General features: G+C 34.7%; 1 protein-coding gene across 4 annotated transcripts in view; it reads left to right on the plus strand.

Moving 5' to 3' along the window:
- The window catches only part of SNCA (synuclein alpha), a 152,950-nt gene extending 130,103 nt beyond the window's left edge, over positions 1–22,847 (plus strand). For all 4 annotated transcript variants that reach the window (XM_006930966.5, XM_006930967.5, XM_003985175.6 and 1 more), the window contains exons 5-6: positions 13,016–13,099; positions 22,328–22,847. In XM_006930966.5, the coding sequence (XP_006931028.1) occupies positions 13,016–13,099; positions 22,328–22,360 (117 nt within the window). In that variant the 3' untranslated portion in view covers positions 22,361–22,847. The remainder of the gene's footprint in view (positions 1–13,015; positions 13,100–22,327) is intronic.
- Positions 22,848–24,550: the final 1,703 nt, after the last annotated feature.

Here is a 24,550-nt window from a genome sequence, read left to right on the forward strand (position 1 = left end):
ATACAATTTTGGTTACTGCAGCTTTGTAATATAACTTGAAGTCTAGAAATATAATGCCTCTAACTTTTCTTTTTCAAAATTGCTTTGGCTATGTAAGGACTTTTGTGGTTCTATACAAATTTTAGGATTGTTCTAGTTCTTGAAAAATGCTGCTGATATTTTGATAGGGATTGCATTAAATCCATAGATTATTTTGGGTAGTATAGACATTTTAACAATATTTGTTCTTCCAACCCATGGGCATGGAGTGTCTTTCCATTTCTTTGTGTCATCTTCAATTTTTTTCATTAATGTTTTTTGTTTGTTTGTTTTATTTACTTTGAACCAGTGCAAGTGTGGGAGGGGCAGAGAGAGAGGGAGATAGAGAATCCCAAGCAGGCTGTGTTCTGTCAGCGTGGAGCCCACATGGGGCTCAATCTCACGAACCATGAGATCGTGACCTGAGCCCAAATCAAGAGTTGGATGTTTTACTGATTGAGCCACCCAGGTGCCCCATCAGTGTTTTATAGTTTTCAGAGTACAGGTCTTTTACCTCTTCGGTTAGGTTTGTTCTTAGGTATATTATTATTTTTGGAACAATTGTAAATGAGATTATTTTCTTAATTTTTCTGCTGCTTCATTATTGGTGTATAGAAATGCAACAGATTTCTGTACATTGATTTTGTTTCCTGTGACTTCACTGAATTAATTTATTAGTTCTAGCAGTTTTTTGGTGGAGTCTTTTAGGTTTTCTGTATAGAGTATTATGTTACCTGCAGTGAAAGTTTTACTTTTTCCTTATAATTTGGATGCTTTTTGTTTCTTTTTGTTGTCTGATTGCTGTCTCTAGGACTTCTAGTACTAGGTTGAATAAAAGTGATGACAGTGGACATCCTTGTCTTGTTCTTGACCTTAAGGGAAAAGCACTGACTTTTCCCCCCTTTGAAGGTGATGTTAGCTGTGGGTTTTTCATATAGACGTTTATTATGTTATCTTCCTTCTAAACCTACTTTGTTGAGGGTTTTTGTAATGAATGGATGTTGTACTTTGCCACATGTTTTTTTCTGATGCTATTATAATGATTATATCAACAAGACAAAGGATAAAAACCATATAATACATCATGTTGATTGACTTGTGAATATTGAAACACCCTTGCATTCCAGGAATAAACCCTACTTCATCGTGGTGTATAATTTTTTAATGTATTGTTAGATTCAGCTTGCTAGTATTTTGTTGAGGATTGTTGCGAGATATATTGGCCTGTAGTTTTCTTTTTGTGTGTGTCCTTATCTGGTTTTGGTATCAGAGTAATGCTGGTCTCATAAAATGAGTTAGGAAGCTTTTTTTAATCTTCTATTTTTTTTTTAATACTTTGAGAAAAGAATAGGTAAAAGGCTTCTGTAAATGGTAGAATTTGCCTGTGAAGCTGTCTGGTCCTGGATCTTTGTTGGAAGTATTTTGATCACTGATTCAATTTCATTGCTAGTAATTGGTCTGTTCAAATTACTGTCTCCTACTCTTACAACTAAAAGAGCTAGAGAAAGAACACACAAAACCCCAAACCAATAGAAGAAAGAAAATAATAAAGATTAGAGCAGAAATGAACCAAACAGAAACTAAAAAATAGAAGAGATCAATGAAACCTGGATATGGTTCTTTGAAAAGATCAACAAAATAGATAAACCTCTAGCAAGACTTATCATGGAAAAAAAAAAAAAAAGAGGGAGGACTCAAACTAAATGAGAAATTAAAGAGGGGAAATAACAACCTATACCACAGAAATACAAAGTATTATAAAAAAAAGTATGTTATCAAAAATTATATGCCAAAAAATTGGACATCCTAGAGAAATGGATAAATGCCTATAAACATATAACCTACCAAAACTGAATCCAGAAGAAATAGAAAATTTGAACAGACCAAAATTTTCCTAATTTTTCCTAAGAAAAATTAACTTATACTTTTTATGGTTTCTGCTTTATTCACAGAAAATTTATCAGTGTGGTATAAAACATGTTTACTAATAGGTGCAAATATTTTTGATTCCTCTGTAAAAGTGAATAAGCCTATGTTCAGTGATTAATGTGTCAGTATTTTACTTGGAAAAATTTTGATACTTAATGAATTTAACTTAACTCATCACTTAACAAAACTTTAAAGTTTAAGGTTATCAAAAAGATTTAGGGAAATGATCTTAAAATGTCACCTAAACTTTTTTATTTAATTTATGCCTATTCAGTTTGCTTCTTAATTATGTTTAGATTTGGAACATTAGACAAATCAGCTCTATTCTAATTTGTTTTTTCCTCTGAAAAATTTTGCAACATAGTGTGAACCTGTTTGAATGGTAAGCCTAGGCAGAATAAAAAAGTCTATGTCTATAAAAAACTGAAATTACCTTTAATACTAAAACTTTTCCCAGGTCTGGTGAAATTGACAAGCAGTTCCTTTAGTTTCTATTATATTTCTGAAATTTTTCTAAAAAATTCTTAAGTTATAAGCACTTATATTTAGGCCAATTAAACAGAGCTCTTTACAAATGTTAGTAGTACCATCCAGAGGTAGAAAATATCACATTCTATAATAGAAACACATAAACATATAATCAGAAACCTTATTGTTTAAAAATGTTTAGCCATGAGATGAGTATGATAATGTAAAACTCACAGGGGGCCCTCATTCTAAGGTAGATATGGGAGTGCCTGTAAGGTCATTAACTTGATAGACTTCTGTTTATGCTCATGTAAGGCAATTTATTTATTTATTTATTTATTTTTTCAACGTGTATTTATTTTTTTGGGACAGAGAGAGACAGAGCATGAATGGGGGAGGGGCAGAGAGAGAGGGAGACACAGAATCGGAAACAGGCTCCAGGCTCTGAGCCATCAGCCCAGAGCCTGACACGGGGCTCGAATCACGGACCGCGAGATCGTGACCTGGCTGAAGTCGGACGCTTAACCGACTGCGCCACCCAGGCGCCCCTTGTAAGGCAATTTAGAGAGAGGAATAGGATGAGTATTGAACTAAAAGAGGATAGAGGGAAGTAGTAAGAATTGTCTGAGTCTTACAGTCTTTTGCATTACTTTTTGCATCTTTTTATTCTTTTATGTTTATTGCTATGAAATTTTCAGTGAAGCTATTTTTGGAATTTTGAAGGTTTTACTTTTAAGTACACTTTTTAAATGATCTTATCTCATTGGAACATTCGTCATAGTGGCCATTGTAATTTTATTGTTTTAAATAAAATTTTGCCATTTCTGTAGATATTCACACATTCTGGGACCATAGTTTTTAGAAATAAGCAGGTGTGCTAGAAGGTGGTGTGCTTGACTGTTTAGAAAAGGATGCCAAGTCTTTGGGTTTCTCAGAGCCAAGCTGTTATCTAAAAGGGATATGCAGGTGGGTTGGGAATCGTGCATGTTTTACAGTGTACCTTGTTGCACAGAAACGTTCTTAAAGTCAATGGCTTACCTAGTATCTAACCCACTGTGTAACCAACTTATACTAATGCGGTAGTCTTTGTATTAGGTGGTGTGCACACTAACATCTCTTAAATGTTCAACCCATGCCCACCAATTTTTGCAGGTTTTTGGTGTCCAAGATTCCCTTTAGCAATTAGTTTTTATCTCATGTGCACATTAACAGGAACCAATAGTTACCAAGGAAACAAAACTGTGGACACCAGCAGGAAGCAAAAAGGATTGAACTAGCAGACCTCAGAGAATGGGGACTCTGGACTAATTCCAAATGTAACTGCCACCAGCAGTTCTTAATGTGGAATCTGAGGATAGAACCCAGGGCCAGGTTTCAGAAGTTACTGTGAACTTGCCAATAGAAGTTCCTATTCACATCAACAGATTTCCCAATGTGGACTAAACCAGCAGACTCCATTAATGGAGACTGTGGACTGTAACTGGGAAAGGATTCCAAACTGAAATTGCAGACTGAAAGAAGAGCTAAGGACTAGCGTTCTGTTAGTGATCCTCCTGTCGGTCTACACTGTAAAGGAAATTAGATTGGGAGCTAGATGCAAAAAGAACAGAGATCAAACTCAGAGGAATCACCAATGGCCCTCAGAAATGGTGAAAAAGACAATGAAGTCAAAAGTGTCGGTGAGGCATTTGGCTTCTGTTTCTTATCTCAGAACGTTGTCAGAAGTTTATGTCAGTTATCAATACTGCCACAAAATTTGTTATAAAACAAAATTCAACTGAGTAAATTTGGAGATCTAACTGGCTTTACTCAACGTTTCATGCATTAGGCAAATAGAAAGGAGTTCCATAAGCTGCAGAAAAGGAAATTTTTTTAAAGGCAGAGAGGGAATGGCAGGAGAAAAAAAAAAAAAAAACGTTGTTTAGGCAAGATCACCCTCTTAAAGGGAACAGAAATGGTCTAATAGATTACCTCTAGTGTTGACCAAAATTAGTTTGGATGGTTAACGTTTATATTCTTGGAGGTGCTAAAACTGCAATTAGGTTAGGTATTAAGACTTGGTTTACTGACATGGGTCCTTAACATAAGTGGTTCTATTTGGGGCCTGTGGTTTTCTTTTTAACAACAGGTTTGCCTTATTTTCCTCATACTTAACTATCACTAAAAGTTACCTAAATACCAGTAGTGGATTAATGATGTCATTTGCTCTTCCCTGTTAAAAAAGGTATTATTGCCCCATTTTTTCACTGTCTATTTGGTGCTTAGAAAAACTTAAGAAACTTGCTCAACATCACAAAAGATCTAGAATCTGGGATATCAGGAAGATATGGCAGAGTAGTAAGTTCCTAAATTCACCTGGTCCCATGGACACACCAATATAACAGCTACATATGTTATCTGGTACAACAAACCTTCCATAGTTAATCCTAAAGCGGAGGCCACATGGAATAGTGTAGAAGGCAGACACATAATTGGGAACCAAAGCCCCCAATGAGACCAATCACAAATGGGAGAGACATCACAGATAGAAGAATGGGGGGATCAGCACTGAGAAGATGAGTCCCTCATAACATTTGGCTTTGAAAACCAGCAGGGCTTAACTTAGTAAGCTTTTGCTATCAGCAGAGCTTAATTCCAGACACTTTTAAAATCAGTAGACATAATTCTGGGAGAGCTAGAGGGTGATAAGATACTGAGTCCCTGTCCTTAAAGAACCAGCATGGTAAATAACCAATGGGAGTAAAAACATAGAAGCACAGTTAAAAAACAGACAGACAACAAACCAAAAAAACTGTTATATATTATGAAGGAGAGTTATTTACTAATCTCAGAACACGTACTGAAGGGACAGGGATCTTCAGGAGAATTATCCAAGAACAAAAGTGCCAGAAGATGCCACTTATCTTCCTCCTTGCAAGACTAGATAGCTGGACACTTGCCAGAATCAATGTGAACACATCCCACCTCTCTTGCTAGCACCATGTGCCAAGTGCCCACATTCCCCTGCAGATTCACCCTATGCAACTCACCTGTGTCAACAGGGCATCCCTCCAAAGCATCTCCTGCCCCAACACACCCTGTAAGCAGCCCCACCAAAGGCTGTTGCCATTGCAAAGTGATTCTTTCCCTGGCATGAGGAGAAGAAAAAAACATATATACCCGTAAACTCACAGTTCCTGCACCTGAGTCTTTTAGCTGGCTGTGCAGGGACAGTGCTTTGCCTTTTGGTTCATCTGCAGCCCTGGCAGACATACTGGATGCAGACATTGGGTTTGACTGACAACCTTGCCCACCATTGAAAGCCTCTCAGGGGCTCCACAGGGAGAGCATTTTGCAGTTTGGTGCATATGCACCTGTGGCAGACAGACTGAGAGCAGACAGCAAACCTGCCTGCTGACATGCCCTACCTAAAAGCCTGTAGCATCCTCAGACCTTTCAACAGCACAGCAACCAAATACTGATTATTGCATCCACAGTGGGAAAACTGGGTCATTACAGCTGACTTGACTGAAGGCAAATGCAGCTCAGCCACGACAGGAGAGTACACACGCAGCCCACATAGGAGACACCCCTGAAATGCCTAGTTCTGGTGACCAGGAGACATTGTGCTACAGGGCATCACAGGACTTCTTCATAAGGCCACTACTTCCAAGACCAAGAGACATAACTGACCATCCTAATACATTGAAACAAACACAGAGAGTGAGACAAAATGAGCAGAGGGATAAATCACAAAAGACCAAGACAGAAGCACAGCAAACTAGCTAAATGAAATAGAGATAAGCAATATGCCTAATAGAGAATTCTAAGTAATGATAATAAAGAAACTCACCGGACTTGAAAAAAAAGTAGAGAATCTCATTGAGACCATCAAAAAAAAAAAAAAAAACAAAAGAACAAACAAACCAGAAATATCAAAAAAGAACCAGGTAGAGATGAAGAACTCAATAACTGAAATTTAAAAAATACACTAGAGGGAATCAATAGAAGATTAGAAGATACAGAAAAATGAATCAGTGATCTGGAAAACAAGGTAAGGGAAAGCAAGCTAAACAGCAAAAAGAAAAATTAAAAATGAGAATAGGTTGAGGAAACTCAGCAACTTCAAGTCTAATAACATTTGCATTATAGGGATATCAGAAGAATAAAGAAGGGGATAAAAATTATTTGAGAAAATAATAGCTGAAAACTTTCCTAATCTGGGAAAGAGACATTCAGATCCAGGAACACAAAGAATGACTACCGTCACCAAGGAGGTCCACACCGAGGCAAAATATTAAAATGACAAGAAAATAGTGATAAACAGATAATTTTAAAAGCAGCAAGAGAAAACAATTATATACAAGAGAACCTACATAAGACTATCAGCTGATTTTTCAGCAGAAATTTTGTAGGCCAGAAGAGTGTCATGATATATCCAAAGTGCTAAAAGAAAGAAACATGCAACCAATAATACTCTATCTAGCAAGGTTATCATTCAATATGGAAGAAAAGATAAAGAGATTCCCAGACAAAAAAAGTTGAAGGAGTTCATCATCACTAACCCAATCTTCTAAGAAACATTAAAAGGAATTCTTTTAATGGAAAGAAAAAGCCATAACTAAAAAATGAAAGTTATGGAAGAAAAATATTCATAAGTAAATGCAAACATATAATAAAGGTAGTAGATTATTTATAAAACCAGAATGGAGATTAAAACACCAAAACAGTTAAATCAATTATATTTACAAAAATCAGTCAAGGGATTCACAAACAAAAGGATATAAAATATATCACATACATAAAAACTGGGGAGTCCATGATGTAAAAATTTAGTGCTTTTAGAATGAGTTCAACTTAGCTGACCATCAACTTAATATAGCCTACTATACACATAAGATGTTATATATGAACTTAATGGTAATCACAAATAATGAACTTATAATAAATACACAAAAAAGAGAAAGGAAACCAGGCATAACACAAAAGAGAAAGGAAACCAAGCATAACACTAAAGAAAGCCATCATACCCAAAGGGAAGAGAGCAAGAGAAGAAGAAAGGAACAGAGAAGGATGACAAAAACAACCATAAAACAAATTACAAATTGGCGGTAAGTACACACCTATCAATAATTACTTTAAATGCAAATGGACTAAATACTCCAATGAAAAGACACAGGGTCACTGAATAGATAGAAAATAAGACCCATCTATATGCTGTCTATAAGATACTTACTTCAGAAGTAAAGATACATGAAAATTGAAGGTCAAGGAATGGAAAAACATTTACCGTGAAAATGTAAATGTAAAAAAAAAAAACCTGGGGCAGTAACACTTCTCAAATAAAATAAACTTTAAAACAAAGACTAGCAAGAGACAAAGAAAGGCACTATATAAAGGAAAGAGGATAAAACAATTGTAAATATCTATTCACTACACATGGAGGCACCTACATATATAAAGCAGCTATTAACAGACATAAAAGGAGAGATTGACAGCAATGCAGTAATAATAGGGGATTTTAACATTTCATTTACATCAGGGGATAGATCATCCAGAAAGATAGTCAAGAAGGAAAAAGTGATTTTGAGCAACAGATTAGACAAGATATATATAAATATATTCTATCTAAAAACAGAAGAAAACACATTCTATTCAAGTGCTCATGAACCATTCTCCATTATGATCACATGTTAGGCCACAAAAAAAACATTTTAATGAATTCAAGAAGAAAGGAATTATTTCATGTATCTTTTCTGACTATAATGGTATGAAACTAGAAATCAATTACAAGAAAAATTATGGAAAGAACACAAACACACAGAGGCTAAACAACATGCTACTAAACAATGAATGGGCCTACCAAGATCAAAGAGGAAAAATAAACAGAAAAAAATAAAAATGAAAACACAATAGTCCAAAATCTTTTGATGCAGCAAAAGAAATTTGAAGACAAAAGTTTATGGCAATATAAGCCTACTTTCAACAAGAAAAATATGAAATAAACAACACCAATCTTATACCAGAAGGGCCTATAAAAGGAAGAACCCAAAGTGAATAGAAGGAATGGAATAATAAAGATTAGAGCAGAAATAAATGAAATAGAGATTAAACAATAGTAAAGATCAATGAAACAAAGATATGGCTCTTTGTAAAGATCAACAATATTGAAAAAAGAGAGAACTCAAATAAAATTAGAAATGAAAGAGAAATAACACCACAGCAATACAAAAAAAAAAATCATAGGTAAATATTATAAAAAATTATATGCCAAACTGGAAAACCTAAAAGTAGTAGACAAATATCTAGAAAAATATAACCTTCCAAAATGTAATCAGGAAGAAATAGAAAATTTGAATTACTGGCAATGAACTTGGATCAGTAATCAAAAACTCTCAACCAAAAATCAGGATAAGATGGATTCATGGGTGAATTCTACCAAACATTTAAAGAGTTAACAACTATTTTTCTGAAAGTGTTCAAAAGAAAAAGAAGAGAAAGAGGGGGAGGGGGGAGAAGGAGGATGGTAAAGAGCGTTGAAGAGGGGGGAGGAGGGAGAAGAGGGGCAGAAGGAGGGGGGAGGAGGAAGAAGAAGGAGAAAAGGAAATACTTCCAAATTCATTCCATGAAGCCAAAATTACTCTGATATCAAAACCAGAGAAAGACACTGAAAAAAAAAAAAAAGAAAACTACAGGCCAATATATATGATGAACATAGACATAACATCCTCAATAAAATATTAGCAAAAAAAATTTGATAATACATTAAAAAATCATTCACCGCAATAAATTGGAATTTATTCCAGGGATAAAAGTGTTCACTATTTGCAAATCAACCAATATAATACATCACATTAACAAGAGGAAGGATAAAACCATATGATTATCTCAATAGATGCAAAAAAAAAAATAATTGACAAAGTACAACATCCACTCATGATAAAAATCCTCAACAAAGTTGGTCTAGGGAGAACATACTTCAACATAATAAAGAATATATATGAAAAACCCTCAGATAATATCATATTCAATGGAGAAAAAAACAAAAGCTTTTTTCCTAAGACTGAGAACAAGACAAGGATGTCCATCCACCACTTCTATTCAACATGGTACTGTAAGTCCTAGCTGCAGTAATCAGACAAGAAAAATAAAAAGCATACAAATTTATAGGGAAGAAGTAAAACTTTCACCATTTGCAGATGACATGATGCTATATATAGAACACCCTAAAGACTCTACCAAAAAACTACTAAAACTGATAAATAAATTCAGTAAATTTGCAGGATATAAAATTAATGTACAGAAATCTGTTGCATTTCTATACACTAATAACAAAGCAGCAGAAACAGAAATTAAGAAAAAAGTCCCATTTGCAATCACACTAAACAGGATTAAATACTTAGGAATAAACTTAACCAAGGAGAAAGACCTATACTTTGAAAGCTATAAAACATTGATGAAGAAAACTGAAGATGACACAAATAAATGTAAAGAACTCATAGAAGAATTAGTATTGTTAAAGTGTCCATAATACCCAAAGCCATCTATAGATTCAATACAATCCTTGTCAAAATACCAATGGCATTTTTCACAGGACTAGAACAAATAATTTTTAAATTCGTATAGATCTACAAAAGACCCCAAACAGCCAAAGCAATCTTGAGGAAGAATAAAGCTGGAGGTATCACAATCCCAGATTTCAAGATATACTACAAAGCTGTGGTAACAAAACAGTATGGTACTGGTACAAAAATAGACACATGGATAAAGCAAAGAGAATAAAGCACCCAGAAATAAGCCCATGCTTATGTGGTCAATTAATCTACTACAAAGGACACAAGAGTATATAGTGGAAAAAAGTCTTCAATAAATGGTATTGGGAAAACTGGATAACTATATGCAACATTATGAAACTGGACCACTTATACGATACACAAAAATCAACTCAAATCAATTAAAAACCTAAATGTGAGACCTGAAACCATAAAACTCCTAGAAGAAAACATAGGCAATAATTTCCTTGACATCAGTTGTAGAAACACTTTTTTTAGATATGTCTCCTTAGGCAACGGCACTGAAGCCAAAAAAAAAAAAAAAAAAAAAAAAAAAAAACTTTTGAGACTACACCAAAATAAAATGCTTTTGCACAGCGAAGGAAACCATAGTCAATAAAACTGGGACACCTGGGTGGCTCCGTGGGTTAAGCATTTGACTTTGCTCACACAGTTTGTGAGTTCAAGCCCCACATCAGGCTCTGTGCTGACAGCTTGGAGTCTGGAACCTGCTTCAAATTCTGTGTTTCCCTCTGTCTCTCTCTCTCTCTCAAGAATAAATAAACATTAAAAAAAAAAAAACAAAAAGGAGCCTACTGAATGGGAGAAGATATTTGCAAATGCTATATCCAGTAGGGGTTAATATCCAAAATATATAAATATCTTATACAATATAAGAAAAAGCTAAAACTAAAACAATACGATCAACAAAATGCGCAAAGAACCTGAGTAGACATTTTCCAAAGAAGACATACAGATGGCCAACAGACATGTGAAAAGATGCTCAACATCAGTAATCATCAAAGAAATGCAAATCAAAACCATAATATTTATTACCTGACACCTATCAGAATGGCTAGAATCCAAAAGACAAGAAATAACAAGTGTTGGTGAGGATGTGGAGAAAAAAGAATGCTTGTGCACTGTTGATGGAAATGAAAATTGCTGCAGCCATTCTGGAAAATAATATGGAATTTTATCAAAAAATTAAAAATAGAAATACCATATGACCCAGTATTTCCACGACTGAGTATTTACCCAAGGAAAATAATAACACTAAAACTAGTGCATAAAAAGATGTGTGCACTGCTATGTTTACTGCAGCATTATTTACAATAGCCAATATATGGAAGCAACCTAAGTGTCCATGGAAAAAATGAATGTATAAAGAAGGTGTGGTGTATGTACACACACACAATGATATGTTACCCATGAAAAAGAATGAAATGTTTCCATTTGCAACAATATTGATCTAGAAGGTATAAGGCTGAGTTAATTAAGTCAGACAAGAAAAACATACCATATGATTTCACTCAAATGGGGAGTCTAAGAAACAAAAAAAAAATGAACAAAGAGACAGTCTCTGAAATTCAGAGAATAGGTGGTTGCCAGAGGAGAGGTGGGCGGGGCAATGGATGAAATAGGTAAAGGGGATTTAGAGGCACAAACTTCCATTTATAAAATGAATATGTCACCGAGATGAAAAGTATAGCATAGGGCATATAGTCAGTGAGTTTATAACCTTGTTTGGTCACAGATGGTGATTACACTCGTCATAGTAAGCACTGAATAATGTATAGAATTGTTGAATCATTATGTTGTACACCTGAAACTAATATAACACTATATGTTAATTATATTTCAATAAAAGAATCTAGAATCTAGAAAAGCTAAGATTTGAACTCAAGGCTTGTGATGCTACAGACCTCATAGCTAACCACTATTCAATAGAACCTGTATTCTTGGTTTGTGCTAACAGGTGAAACACTATAGAAACAATATCTTTATTCCACATTTTAAAAATAAATGGGCTTTTTGGTGTATAAAAAGGGAGGGCAGGAGAAGATGATACATAAACTCCTCAGCCCTGCTAATGTAGGCATGAGCTATAGTTTGACCTTTTCTCGTGGGCATCCATTTCTTTTTTCCTTCTGCCTTCCTGTCAGTCACTGATAAAGATAGGAAGAACTATTATTTGCACAAGACATATTTTTAAACATAACCTACATTGGCTGAGGGACTATTTGATCTCTTTGAGTAAGTCCGTTTTAGGCTCCCATTGCCCCCTCTGCTTTTTCAACTTTCAGTGAACTTTATCTTTTTATAATCACTTTACTGGAATCAATGCAAAACAACAAAAGGTATTAATGAAGGATACCAGTAGAGACATAAGTTCAAGCTGAGTTTTATGGCATCTTGTTTCTAAAGAGAGAGATGTGGTAAATTTGAGGATCATGTGTTTGGTGTGTGTGTATGTGTGTATATATATATATATGTATGTATGGTTTCAGTTTTGAAACTTCAGAAAACAATTTCTTTGCCAACACTTAAAAATAAATTATAAAATATGTATACTTTCACATTACAAATGGTTATATAAGTTAACTTACAAAAAAGTAAAAATATAACTACCCGATAAAACGTACTTTTAATATTTTGTTGGGTTTTCTTTATCTTTTTAGCTTTGTATCTGAATTATACACTGGTGATGTCTATAATATACACAATTTTGTATCTTTCTAAATATTATATCATGAATATACTATCATTTTTTCACTGCTGTCATTGATCCAGTAAAAAAAAAAAAACATATTTGGAGTATAGTTTTAGACTATTTCCTGGGTAGTGAATTACTTGGGAAAAAATTCTGTACATTTTTAGGTTAATAATACACCACCATAATGTTTCTGCAAAGGTACTGCATAGTTTAGAATGCCAGCAGTAATATTAAGGAGTGCCATTTTTACAACATTCTTACCATTTGGTATATAAGATATTTTCAAAGTGTGCTTAATTTTTAAAAAGTAAAAAATGGTACCTCATCATATTCCCTTGTGCTTCCCATTTAGAATGAAGAAGGAGGCCCACAGGAAGGAATTCTGGAAGATATGCCTGTTGATCCTGACAATGAGGCATACGAAATGCCTTCTGAGGTAAAACTTTATATACATACAACTCTGAAAGTAAACTTCAGGAGTTCAAGTTGGGTCTTTCTAATAAGCAGTATCAAAAATCTGTCCCTCTCAGATTTCTGTTACATTTGTTTTTATTGAAAACTATTTACTCTCTAGAGGGATAAGTTGGCCAAATCCAGAATGTTTTGTGAAGACAACTTGAAAACTAGAAATGGTTTTTACATTTGTAAAGTATTGTTTAAAAAAAAAAAGAAAAAGCTACAGAGACACTATGTTGTCCACACAAACTAATATTTGTACTTGCTTAACCTCTACAGAAAGTGTTTGGTGAACACTGCATTGGAAAATTATTTTATTAAATATGGTGTTTTTTTATTTAAATTTTAGTTAGTTGACATACAGTGCAATATTGGTTTCAGGCATAGAATTCAGTGATTCATCACTTATATGCGACACCCAGTGCTCATCACAACAAATGCCCTCCTTGATACCCATCACCTATTTAGCCCATCTCCACATCTCCACTTAATCAACCCTCAGTTCTCTATCATTAAGAGTCTCGTGTGGTTTGTTCCCCTCTCTTTTCTTTTTTGTCCTCCTCTTTCTAGAAGTTCATCTGTTTTGTATCTTAATTGCCACATATGAGTGAAATCATATGGTATTTGTCTTTCTCTGATTGACTTATTTTGCTTATCACAATACATTCTAACTCCATCCATGTAGTTGCAAATGGCAGGATTTCATTTTTTTGATGGCTAATATTCCATTGTGTATATATACCAAATCTTTATCCATTCATCAGTCAATGGACATTTGAGCACTATCCATAGTTTGGCTATCATTGATAATGCTGCTGTAAACATTGGGGTGCATGTATCTCATTGAATCTGTAGTTTTGTATCCTTTGGGTAAATATCTAATAGTGCAATCAATGGATCCTAGAGTAGGTCTATTTTAGTTTTTTTGAGGAACCCCATATTTTTCTCGAGTGGCTGCATCAGTTTGCATTCCTAACAACAGTGCAAGAGGGTTGCTCTTTCTCCACATCCTTGCCAACACCTGTTGTTTCTTGTGTTGTTAATTTTAACCATTCTGACAGGTGTGAGGTAGTATCTCATTGGGGTTTTGATTTGTATTTCCCTGATGATGCATGATGTTGAGCATCTTTTCATGTACCTGTTAGCCATCTGGATGTCTTCTTTGAAAAAGTGTCTATTCATGTCTTCTGCCCATTTTCTTAACTGGGTTATTTGTTTTTTGGGTATTGAGTTTGATAAGTTCTTTATAGATTTTGCATACTAATCCTTTATCTGATATGTCATTTGTAAATATCTTTTCCCATTCTATAGGCTGAGTTTTAGTTTTGTTGATTGTTTCCTTCACTGTGTAGAAGCTTTTTATCTTGATGAAGTCCCAATAGTTCATTTTTGCTTTTGTTTCCCTTGTTTTCAACAACATGTCTTCTTACTAAGAAGTGATTCTGGTTGAGGTCAAAAAGATTGCTGCCTCAGGGCACCTGGGTGGCTCACTCGGTTAAGCATAGGACTTTGCCTCAGGTCATGATCTCATGGTTTGTGAGTTCCAGCTCAGCATTGGGCTCTGTGCTGAGAGCTTGGAGCCTGGAGCCTGCTTCAGATTCTGTGTCTCCCCTCTCTGTCTCCCTGTCCATACCCCACTTGCACTCTGTCTCTGCCTGTCTCTCAAGAATGAATAAACGTTAAAAAAAAATAATTGCTGCCTCTGTTCTTCTCTAAGATTTTGATGGTTTCCTGTCTCACATTTAGATCTTTCATCCATTTTGAATTTATTTTTGCGTATGGTGTAAGTGGTCCAGTTTCATTCTTTGGCATTTCGCTGTCCAGTTTTTCCAAATCCATTTGTTGAAGAGACTGTCTTTTTTTCCATTAGATACTTTTTCTTGCTTTGTTGAAGATTAGTTGACCATATAGTTATGGGTTCATTTCTGTGTTTTTCTGTTTTGTTCCACTGATCCATGTGTCTGTTCTTGTGCCAGTAGCATACTGTCTTGATGACTACAGCTTTTAATATAGCTTGACATCCAGAATTGGGTTGCCTCCAGTTTCATTTTTCTTTTTCAGGATTGCTTTGGCTATTCGAGATCTTTTGTGGTTCCATACAAATTTTATGACTGTTAGTTTTAGTTCTATGAAAAGTGTATATTTTGATAGGGATTGCATTAAGTGTGTAGATTGCTTAAGGTAGCATAGACATTTTAAAAATGCTTGTTCTTCTAATCAATGAGCATGGAATTCTTTTCCATTTCTTTGTCTCCCCTGCAGTTTCTTTTATAAGTGTTCTATAGTTTTCAGAGTACAAATCTTTCACCTCTTCAGTTACATTTATTCCTAGGTATCATATTGTTTTTCATGCATTGCAAATGGGATCAATTCCTTGATTTCTTTTTCTGCTGCTTTGTTATTAGTGTATAGAAATGCAACCAATTTCTGCATGTTAATTGTATATCCTGAAACTTTGCTGAATTCATCTATTACTTCTAGCAAACTTTTGTGTAGTCTTTTGAATTTTCCACATAGAGTATCATGTTGTCTGCAAATAATGAAAGTTTTACTTCTTCCTTGCTGATTTGGATGCCTTCCTTTCTTTTCTTTCTTTATTTTGTCTAATTGCTGAGGCTAAGACTTCCAGTGCTATGTTAAATAGTAATGGTGAGAGTGGACATCCTTGTCTTGGTTCTTACAATAAGGGAGAGGCTCTCAGTTTTTCCCTATTGAGGATATTAGGTGTAGGTCTTTCATATATGGCCTTTATGATGTTGAGGTGTGTTTCATCTATCCCTACTTTATTGAAGGTTTTTACCAAGAATGGATGCTGAATTTTGTCAAATGTTTTTTCTGCATCTATTGACAGGATCATATGGTTCTTATCTTTTATTTTATTAATGTGGTGTATCACGTTGATTGATTTGTGAATATTTAACCAGCCCTGTAGTCTGGGAATAAATTGTAATTGATCATGGTGAATAATTCTTTTAATGCACCGATGAATTTGATTTTGCTAGTATTTTATTAAGAATTTTTTCCTCCATGTTCATCTAGGATATTGGCCTGTAATTCTCCTTTTTAGTGGGGTCTTTATCTGGTTTTGGAATCAAGGTGATACTGGCTTCATAGAATGAGTTTGGAAGCTTTCCATCCATTTTCATTTTTTGGAACAGTTTGAGGAGAATTGGTATTAACTCTTTTTTAAATGTTGGATAGAATTCCCCTGGGAAACCACTTGAGCCAGAACACTCTTGTGTTGGGAGATTTTTTTTTTTTTTTTTTTTTTTTTTTTTTTTTTTTTTTTTTTTACTATTGATCAATTTCTTTGCTGGTTATGAGTCTCTTCAAATTTTCAATTTCTTCCTGTTTCAGTTTTGGTAGTTTGTGAATTTTTAGGAATTTGTCTATTTCTTCCAGATTGCCCAGATTGTTGGCATATAATTTTTCATAGTATTCTCTTATAATTGTTTGTATTTCTGTGGTAATGGTTGTGATCTCTCCCCTTTCATTCACGGTTTTATCTATTTAGGTCCTTTCTCTTTTCTTTTTGATAAGTCTGTATAGGGAGTTATCAATTTTGTCAATTCTTTCAGAGAATCAGCTCTTAGTTTCATTGATCTGTTCTTTTTGTTTGTTTGTTTCTATATCATTTATTTCTGCTGTAGTCTCTATTATTTGCCTTCCTCTGCTGGGTGGGCTTTATTTGCCTTTCCTCTTCTAGCTCCTTTAGTTATAAGATTAGATTGTGTATTTGAGACCTTTCTTGCTTCTTGAGATAGACCTGACTTGCAATATACTTTCCTCTTAGGACTGTCTTTGCTGCATCACAAAGGTTTTGGACTGTTATGTTTTCATTTTCATTTGCTTCCATGTATTTTTTAAAAATTTCTTCTTTAATTTCCTGAATAACCCATTCATTCTTCAATAGGATGTTCTTTAACCTCTGTGTACTTGAGTGCTTTCCAATTTTTTTTTTTTTGTGGTTGACTTCAAGTTTCATAGCATTGTGATATGAAAATATGCATGCTTTAATTTTGATCTTTTTGTACTTGTTGAGGGCTGATTCATGACCAGTATGCAATCTATTCTGGAGAATGTCCCATGTGCACTCAAAAAGAATGTGTATTCTTCTGCTTTAGGATGAAATATTCTGAATATATCTGTGAAGTCTATCCAGTCCTGTGTATCATTCAAAGCCATGTCTCCTTGTTGATTTTCTGCTTAAATGACCTGTCCATTGTTGTAAGTGGGGTGTTAAAGTCCCCTACTATTATTGTATGATTATCAGTGAGTTTCTTTATGGTGTTAATTGATTTATATATTTGGGTTTTCCAAGTTTGGGGTATTAATATTTACTGTTAGATCTTATTGTTGGATAGATCCCATAATTATGATATAATACCCTCTTCATCTCTTATTATAGTCTCTGTTTTAAAATCGAGTTTGTCTAATATAAGTATGGCTACTTCAGCTTTCCTTTGACCTCAATTAGCATGATAGATGGTTTTCTATCCCCTCACTTTCAATCTGCAGGTATCCTTAGGTCTAAAATGAGTTTCTTATAGGCAGCAAATAGATGGATCTTGGTTTTTTAATCCATTCTGCTACCCTATATCTTTTGGCTGGGGTATTTAGTCCATTTACATTTAGAGTGATTATTGAAAGATATGAATTTAGTGCCATTGTGTTACCTGTAGAGTTTGTGTTTCTGGTAATGCTCTCTGGTCCTTTATAGTCTTTGTCTTTTTTTTTTTTTTCTTCACTCAGAGAGTCCCCCTTAAAATTTCTTGCAGGGCTTGTTTAGTGGGCATGAACTCCTTTAGTTTTTGTTTGTCTGGGAAACTCTTTATCTCTTTTCTTATTCTGAATGACAGCCTTCCTGGATAAAGACTTCGTGGTTGCATATTTTTGCCATTCAGCAAGTTGAATATATCCTGCCACTCCTTTCTGGCCTGCCAAGTTTCAGTAGACAGATCTGCTGAGAAACTGATCTGTCTTCCCTTGAACGTTAAGGCCTTTTATTCCCTTGCTGCTTTCAGGATTCTTTCTTTGTGTATTTTGTGAATTTGACTATGATATACCTTGTCAATGATAGCTTTTGTTAAGTTTAATGGAGTTCTCTGTGCTTCTTGGGTTTTGATATCTGTGTCTTTCCCCAAATTAGGAAAGTTTTCAGCTATAATTTGTTTGAATAGACATTCTACCCCTTTTTCTCTCTCTTCAACTTCTGGGACTCCTCTCATACAAATGTTACTACATTTTAACAAGTCACTGAGTTCCCTAAGTCTGCCTTCATGATTCATGACATTTGTTTCCCTCTTCTTTTTAGCTTCATTATTTTCCATAATTTTATTTTCTATATCACTAATTTATACCTCTGCCTCATCTGTCCTTGCTGTCATGGCATCGATTTGGCTTTACATCTTGATTATAGTATTTTAATTTCAGTCTGACTAGATTTTAGTTCTTTTATCTCTGCAGAAAGGGATTCTCTGGTATCTTCTATGCTTTTTCAAGCCCAGGTAGTATCTTTATCATCGTTTTAAATTCTAGCTCAGACATCTTACTTATATCTGTATTGATTAAATCAATAGGCCATGAGTTCTAAATCCTGTTCTTTCTTTTGGGGTGAATTTCTCTGTCTCATCCTTTTGTCCGGAAAAGAAGAGAGAAATAAGAACAGAAACAGAAACAAAACATTCCCCAGAAACAAACAAAAAAACAACAAACCTAGATCCTGGGTTTATTTTTGTCTGCTTATTAAAGGAATCTAGATCCAAAAATAAAAAATATATATATGTAATATATGTGAAAATAAAAATAAAAAAGGAATTAAAAATAAGAAAGTAAATGAAAAAATAATAAAAAATAAAGAATCAAAATAAAGAGGAAACTAGATCCTATTTCCCCTAGAGCTGAAGCTTTGGTGTACTCTATGATTAGTAGATTTGGTGCAAGAGAGTCCATGCTGCTCTTCTGGGGGAGAGGCCTGTTGTACTGATTCTCAGGCTGACTTGTTTTCCTAGAAGTGTGCCTCTAAGAGGCAGAAGGATAGGGCTCCAGCCTCCACTAGGTGGTGCTTGTTTTCTCCCTGAAGGCTTTCAGACCTGATGGGTGGGATGAATATAGCAACATCCTACTCTCTAGCCTTGGAACTGAAAGATCAGTCCCCCACTCTTCAGGGAGCCCTCACAGAAGAGTATTCAATCACTCTTCTTGTGTTCCCAGTTTCTGTCAGAACCCTGTGTTCACTCTGCTGTGTTTGAACTTTTTTATCTCAGGCACATAACTGAGTTTCAAAACTCTGAATTGTAAAGACTCCCACGACACCTGCTCTGTTCCTCTGGGGGAGGGTCTTGCTGCATTTTTTGCAAGCCCATGCTAGGAAAGCAGTCACAAGACCCCATGGCAGTTCAGAGTTTATGTCAAAGAGCAGAAAGCTGGCACCCCTGCTTGATGCCCTCAGCCCAAGTCCCAGCTCCTATGCCTGGACACAGCTCAACATATTGGTGTCTCTCAGACCCATGGGATCCATGGGATTCTCAGACCACACTGCCACTCCTTGGATTCTGCCCCAATTGGCTATGCGAGCACCTTTAAGCCATGCACATCCCCCACTGTGAGGGACTTCTAAAAGTTCAGATTTTGTACCCCACTGCTATAATACTTTGCAGTACCCTCCATAAGCAGGTTTCCTCCCAGCCGCCATAATCACAGCTTTGTCTCCCCCAAGTCAACACCTTGCATCTCCCACCTTCTGGAAGGTGGTTGCTTTTTTTACTTGTAGACTTGCCATTTTTGTTCTCTCGCACCTCTGATTGATTTCTTGGGTGTTATGAATGATTTGATAATTATCTAGCTGTGTTCAAAGGATAAGACAAGCTTCTGCCATCTTAACTCCCTTCAAAAACTTACTTTCTAAAATAAATCCCCAGATGGAACTTTGTATAAATCAACTGAATGCCTGAGGAAAGTAATTATTATTGCCATACATTTCCAGAAAGATATTTGCATAGTAAAATAAAAGTTGCCCACAAAAATTATAGAGTAAAAATATGAGAAATGCATGGTTTGCAACATTGATGTATTTCAATTTAGCATTTTAAACAGCTAATTTACCTATGTTAATTTGGAAATAAGTTTTTTTTTTTAAATAGAAAATGTATCACAAGGAAAATTGAAAGATACTTTTAGATTAATTAAGCTGACACAAGAAGAAATAGAAAATCTGAATAGACCTATAACAAAGTAAAGAGACTGAATTATTGTTAAGAAAATCTATTCACAGGGGCACCTGGTGGCTCAGTCAGTTGAACGACTGAATTTGGCTCAAGTCATGATCTCATGTCATGTTTGTGGGTTCAAGCCCCATGTCAGGCACTGTGCTGACAGCTCAGAGTCTGGAGCCTGCTTCACATTCTGTGTCTCCTTCTCTCCATACCCCTCCCATGCTTATGCTCTGTCTCTTTTTCTCTTTTAAAAATAAACATTAAAATATTTTTCTTTTAGAAAGGAAAAAGAAAATCTACCCACACACACACACACACACACACACACACACACATCCCAGGACCATATAGCTTCACTGGTGAATTCTATCAAACATTTAATTAATAAGTATTAATTATAATTAATACCAATTAATTTCTCTTCCAGAAAAAAAAGAGAAAGCAATACTCCCAAATTAATTCCATCAGGGCAATACTACACTGATGCCAAAACCAGACATCATAAGCAAAAAACATGTAGTATTCATTAAAAATTAAGTTAAAACTAGTAGTAGTTAGGTTAGATATTGGCATTAGTAAAAGACATACTGATAATCCCATTTATAGAAATTGAAATTAACTTGTTTTTTTTGCTTAGATTTTTACCAATAATTTTGAGTCTTTTTAAGTTCAGCACAATGCTAAACACTATAGAAAATACAAGAAGGTTAAATGATAGTACCAGGACACAAGTAGTCCATCCTAATAAGTTTGATAAAAACAAATACAAATTTACTGTTTCATTTATTCATGATGATTCCTTTAACAGACATTGACTGTCTTCTATATATCAGGCATCACAGAGGCAAAATATGCAAGATACACAAAAAAGTATAATATTTTACAGAATCTGTTTAGAGTCATCAGGAGTTTTATACAAGAGTTGGTGTTGATTGGTGTGGTAGGGGATGGGAGATAATGATGGCCAAAATGAAAGGAAGATATTCTAGAACAGGTAATATTGGAAGCAAGGCATGTCTGAGCATGCATAAGGATATGTTTGAGGAACAGTGAATAATTAAACAGGATTTCAGTTTAGGGAACAGAGAGAATTGTGACAGATTAAGACTGCAGAGACGAGTCAACGACAAATTGTAGAATACTAGAAGAACCTTCGCATTTAAGTTTGTACTGTATTCAGAAAGCAACTTGAATTATTGAAGGTACATTTATTTGTTTTAAAGCAGGATTTTGATTCAAGTTATTCTTTAGGAGGACTATTCTGACCACTTTAGTTAAGGCCTTTAATATTTTTATTGTGGATGTTATCTACATATTGTTTGGGGAGAGGGGGATTTAGAATAGAAGTAATAACTGAAGCCAAGGACGAAGAAAAGATTTTCAAAACATCACTTGCCTTAATGTCTTTGTCTCCCTTTAAGAATTAGAACATTTTAGCCCTGGAAGAGGATTTTAGGCCACTTGATTTGGCTCTCATAACTTACAGTTGAGGAAACTGGGAGCAAGATAGACCACCTAATTTGTTCTATACGATTAGAACATATGATTATTGGGGCGCCTGGGTGGCTCAGTTGGCTGAGCATCTGACTTTGGCTCAGGTCATGATCCCACAGGTTGCGGGTTTGAGCCCTGCATTGGGCTCTGTGCTGACAGCTCAGAGCCTAGAGCCTGCTTCGGATTCCTTCTTGCTCTGCCTTCCCCCTGTCACACTTTGTCTGTGTCTCTCTCAAAAATAAATAAGCATTAAAAAAAAAAAGACCATATGATTGTTAAATGGCATCTGGATACCCTAACTCTGAGCAGCAAAATTCACTTTTATATTTGACAGGAAGACAAAACTGTTACAGAATAAGATCATATTGTGTATAACTGAATAGTTGCAGAACCTTTATTCAAGGTGGTGATCCATGTCCTATCTCATTCACCCTAAATCCTTGATTCCTGATGACTAATATTAACACTGCATGTTTTCTTTTTGGTTTTCTTCATATTAGGAAGGGTATCAAGACTATGAACCCGAAGCATAAGAAATACTTTTACTCGCAGTTTCTTGAGATCTACTGAGAGATGTTCCATCCTGTACAAGTACTCAGTTCCAACGTGCCCAGTCATGATATTTTTCTCAAAGTTTTTACAGTGTATTTTAAACTCTTCCATCAGCAGTGATTGAAATTATCTGTACCTGCCCTTACTCAGCATTTCAGTGCTTCCCTCTCACTGAAGTGAATATATGGTAGCAGGGTCTTTGTGTGCTGTGTGGATATTGTGGCTTCAAATCTAAAAGTTAAATTAAAACACCTAAGTGACTACCACTTATTTCTAAATCTTCACTATTTTTTTGTTGCTGTTCTTGAGAAGTTGTGATTTATTGTCATATATTATAAGATTTCTAGGTGTCTTTTAATGATTCTGTCTAAAAATAATGATGTATTGTGAAATTTGTTAATATATACAATACTTAAAAATATGTGAGCATGAAACTATGCACCTATAAATATTAACTATAAAATTTTACTGTTTTGTGATGTGTTTTATTAACTTGTGTTTATATATAAATGGTGAAAATTAAAATGTCTCATTACAAAGATCTTATTTTTAATCCCATCTCATTTTAAATAATAAAATCATGCTTATAACAATGTGAACTGAGAACTCCCACAATTAAAGTTCTTGACAGCCATTTGAAGGAGAAGGAATTTTGGAAGAGTTAAGCAGACAAGATGGAACATTAACCCTACTCTGGGAATTCACTGAAGCAACACTACCCAAAGTATGTTCTGATGTGCAGTGGTTTCTTGAGAAGCTATACAGAAAAAATGGGTTCCACCGAACAGTGATTTTAAGAAATAATTTTGACCGTCTGCTTCAGATATTAATAAAACATATTAGTACATTAAGACTCTGAGAGAATCTGGTTAACTTTGTTTAACCCAGCATTTTATTTTTATTATTTCTAAAATCAAACCTTCCTATCACTGACCCTAGGAAATGCCTTTAAACATTTCTGGGAACTACCAGACCGTTACCTTAAGAAATGTCCATTTAAGTGGATAAATTCCTAGAAATGATATCTTTCAAAACTAAATCAGGAGGAAGTAGAAAATTTGAAAAAAAAAAAAGATTACTAGCAATGAAATTGAATTAATAATCAAAGAACTCCCAACAAACAAAAGTATGGAACCAGATAGCATCACAGGGGAATTCTACCAAATATTTAACGAAAAGCTAATAACTGTTCTTCTCAAAGTATTCCAAAAAATAGAAGAGAAAGGAAATCTTCTCAGATCATTCTGAAAGGCCAGCATTACTCATTTCTCAATTTACAGTTGTACCAAAAAGAATAAAATACCTAGAAATAAATTTAACTGAAGATATGAAAGACTGTAATCTGAAAACTTTAAGTCACTGGAGGAAAAAAATTAAACACTATACAAATAAAATTAAACACTGCACAAATAAATGGAAAGATATGTTGTGCTCATGAATTGAAAGAATTAATATGTTTAAAATTTCCATACCACCCAAAGCCATCTACAGATTTAATTCCTATCAAAATGCCAATGGCATTTTTCGCAGAACTAGAACAAAGAATCCTAAAATGTTTATGGAACACAAATGATCCTTAATAGCGAAAGCAATCCTGAGAAGTAAGAAAAATGCTGAAGGTATAATGCTCCCTGACTTCAAGCCACATTACAAAACTATAATAATAACAGTGATATGATATGGCACAAAAACAGACCAGTGGACTAGAATAGAGAGCCCAGAAATAAAAGTATGATTATATGGTCAATTAACCTAAGAGAAAGGAGGCAAAAATATACAACGGGGAAAAGACTGTCTCTTTACTAGTGTCAAGAAAACTAGACCACTATCTTAAACATATACAAAAAGAAATTCAAAATGAACTAAAGACTTAATATAAGACCTGAAACCATGAAAGTTCTAGAAGTAAACGTAGGCGGTAACTTCCCTGACACTGATCTTAGCAATATATTTTTGGGTCACTTTCCTCACACAAGGGCAAGAAAAGCAAAAATAAACTATTGGGACTACACAAAAATAAGAAGCTTTTGCACAGTGAAGGAAACCATCAACAAAATAAAAAGGCAGCCTAGTGAATGGGAGAAGATGCTTGCAAATGATATATCTGATAAGGGGCTAATACCCAAAATATATAAAGAACTTCTTCAATAAAAAAAAGCAAAACAGTCCAA

The sequence above is a fragment of the Felis catus genome, chromosome B1 (genome assembly GCF_018350175.1).
Source record: "Felis catus isolate Fca126 chromosome B1, F.catus_Fca126_mat1.0, whole genome shotgun sequence".
Classification (NCBI taxonomy): Eukaryota; Metazoa; Chordata; class Mammalia; order Carnivora; family Felidae; genus Felis; species Felis catus.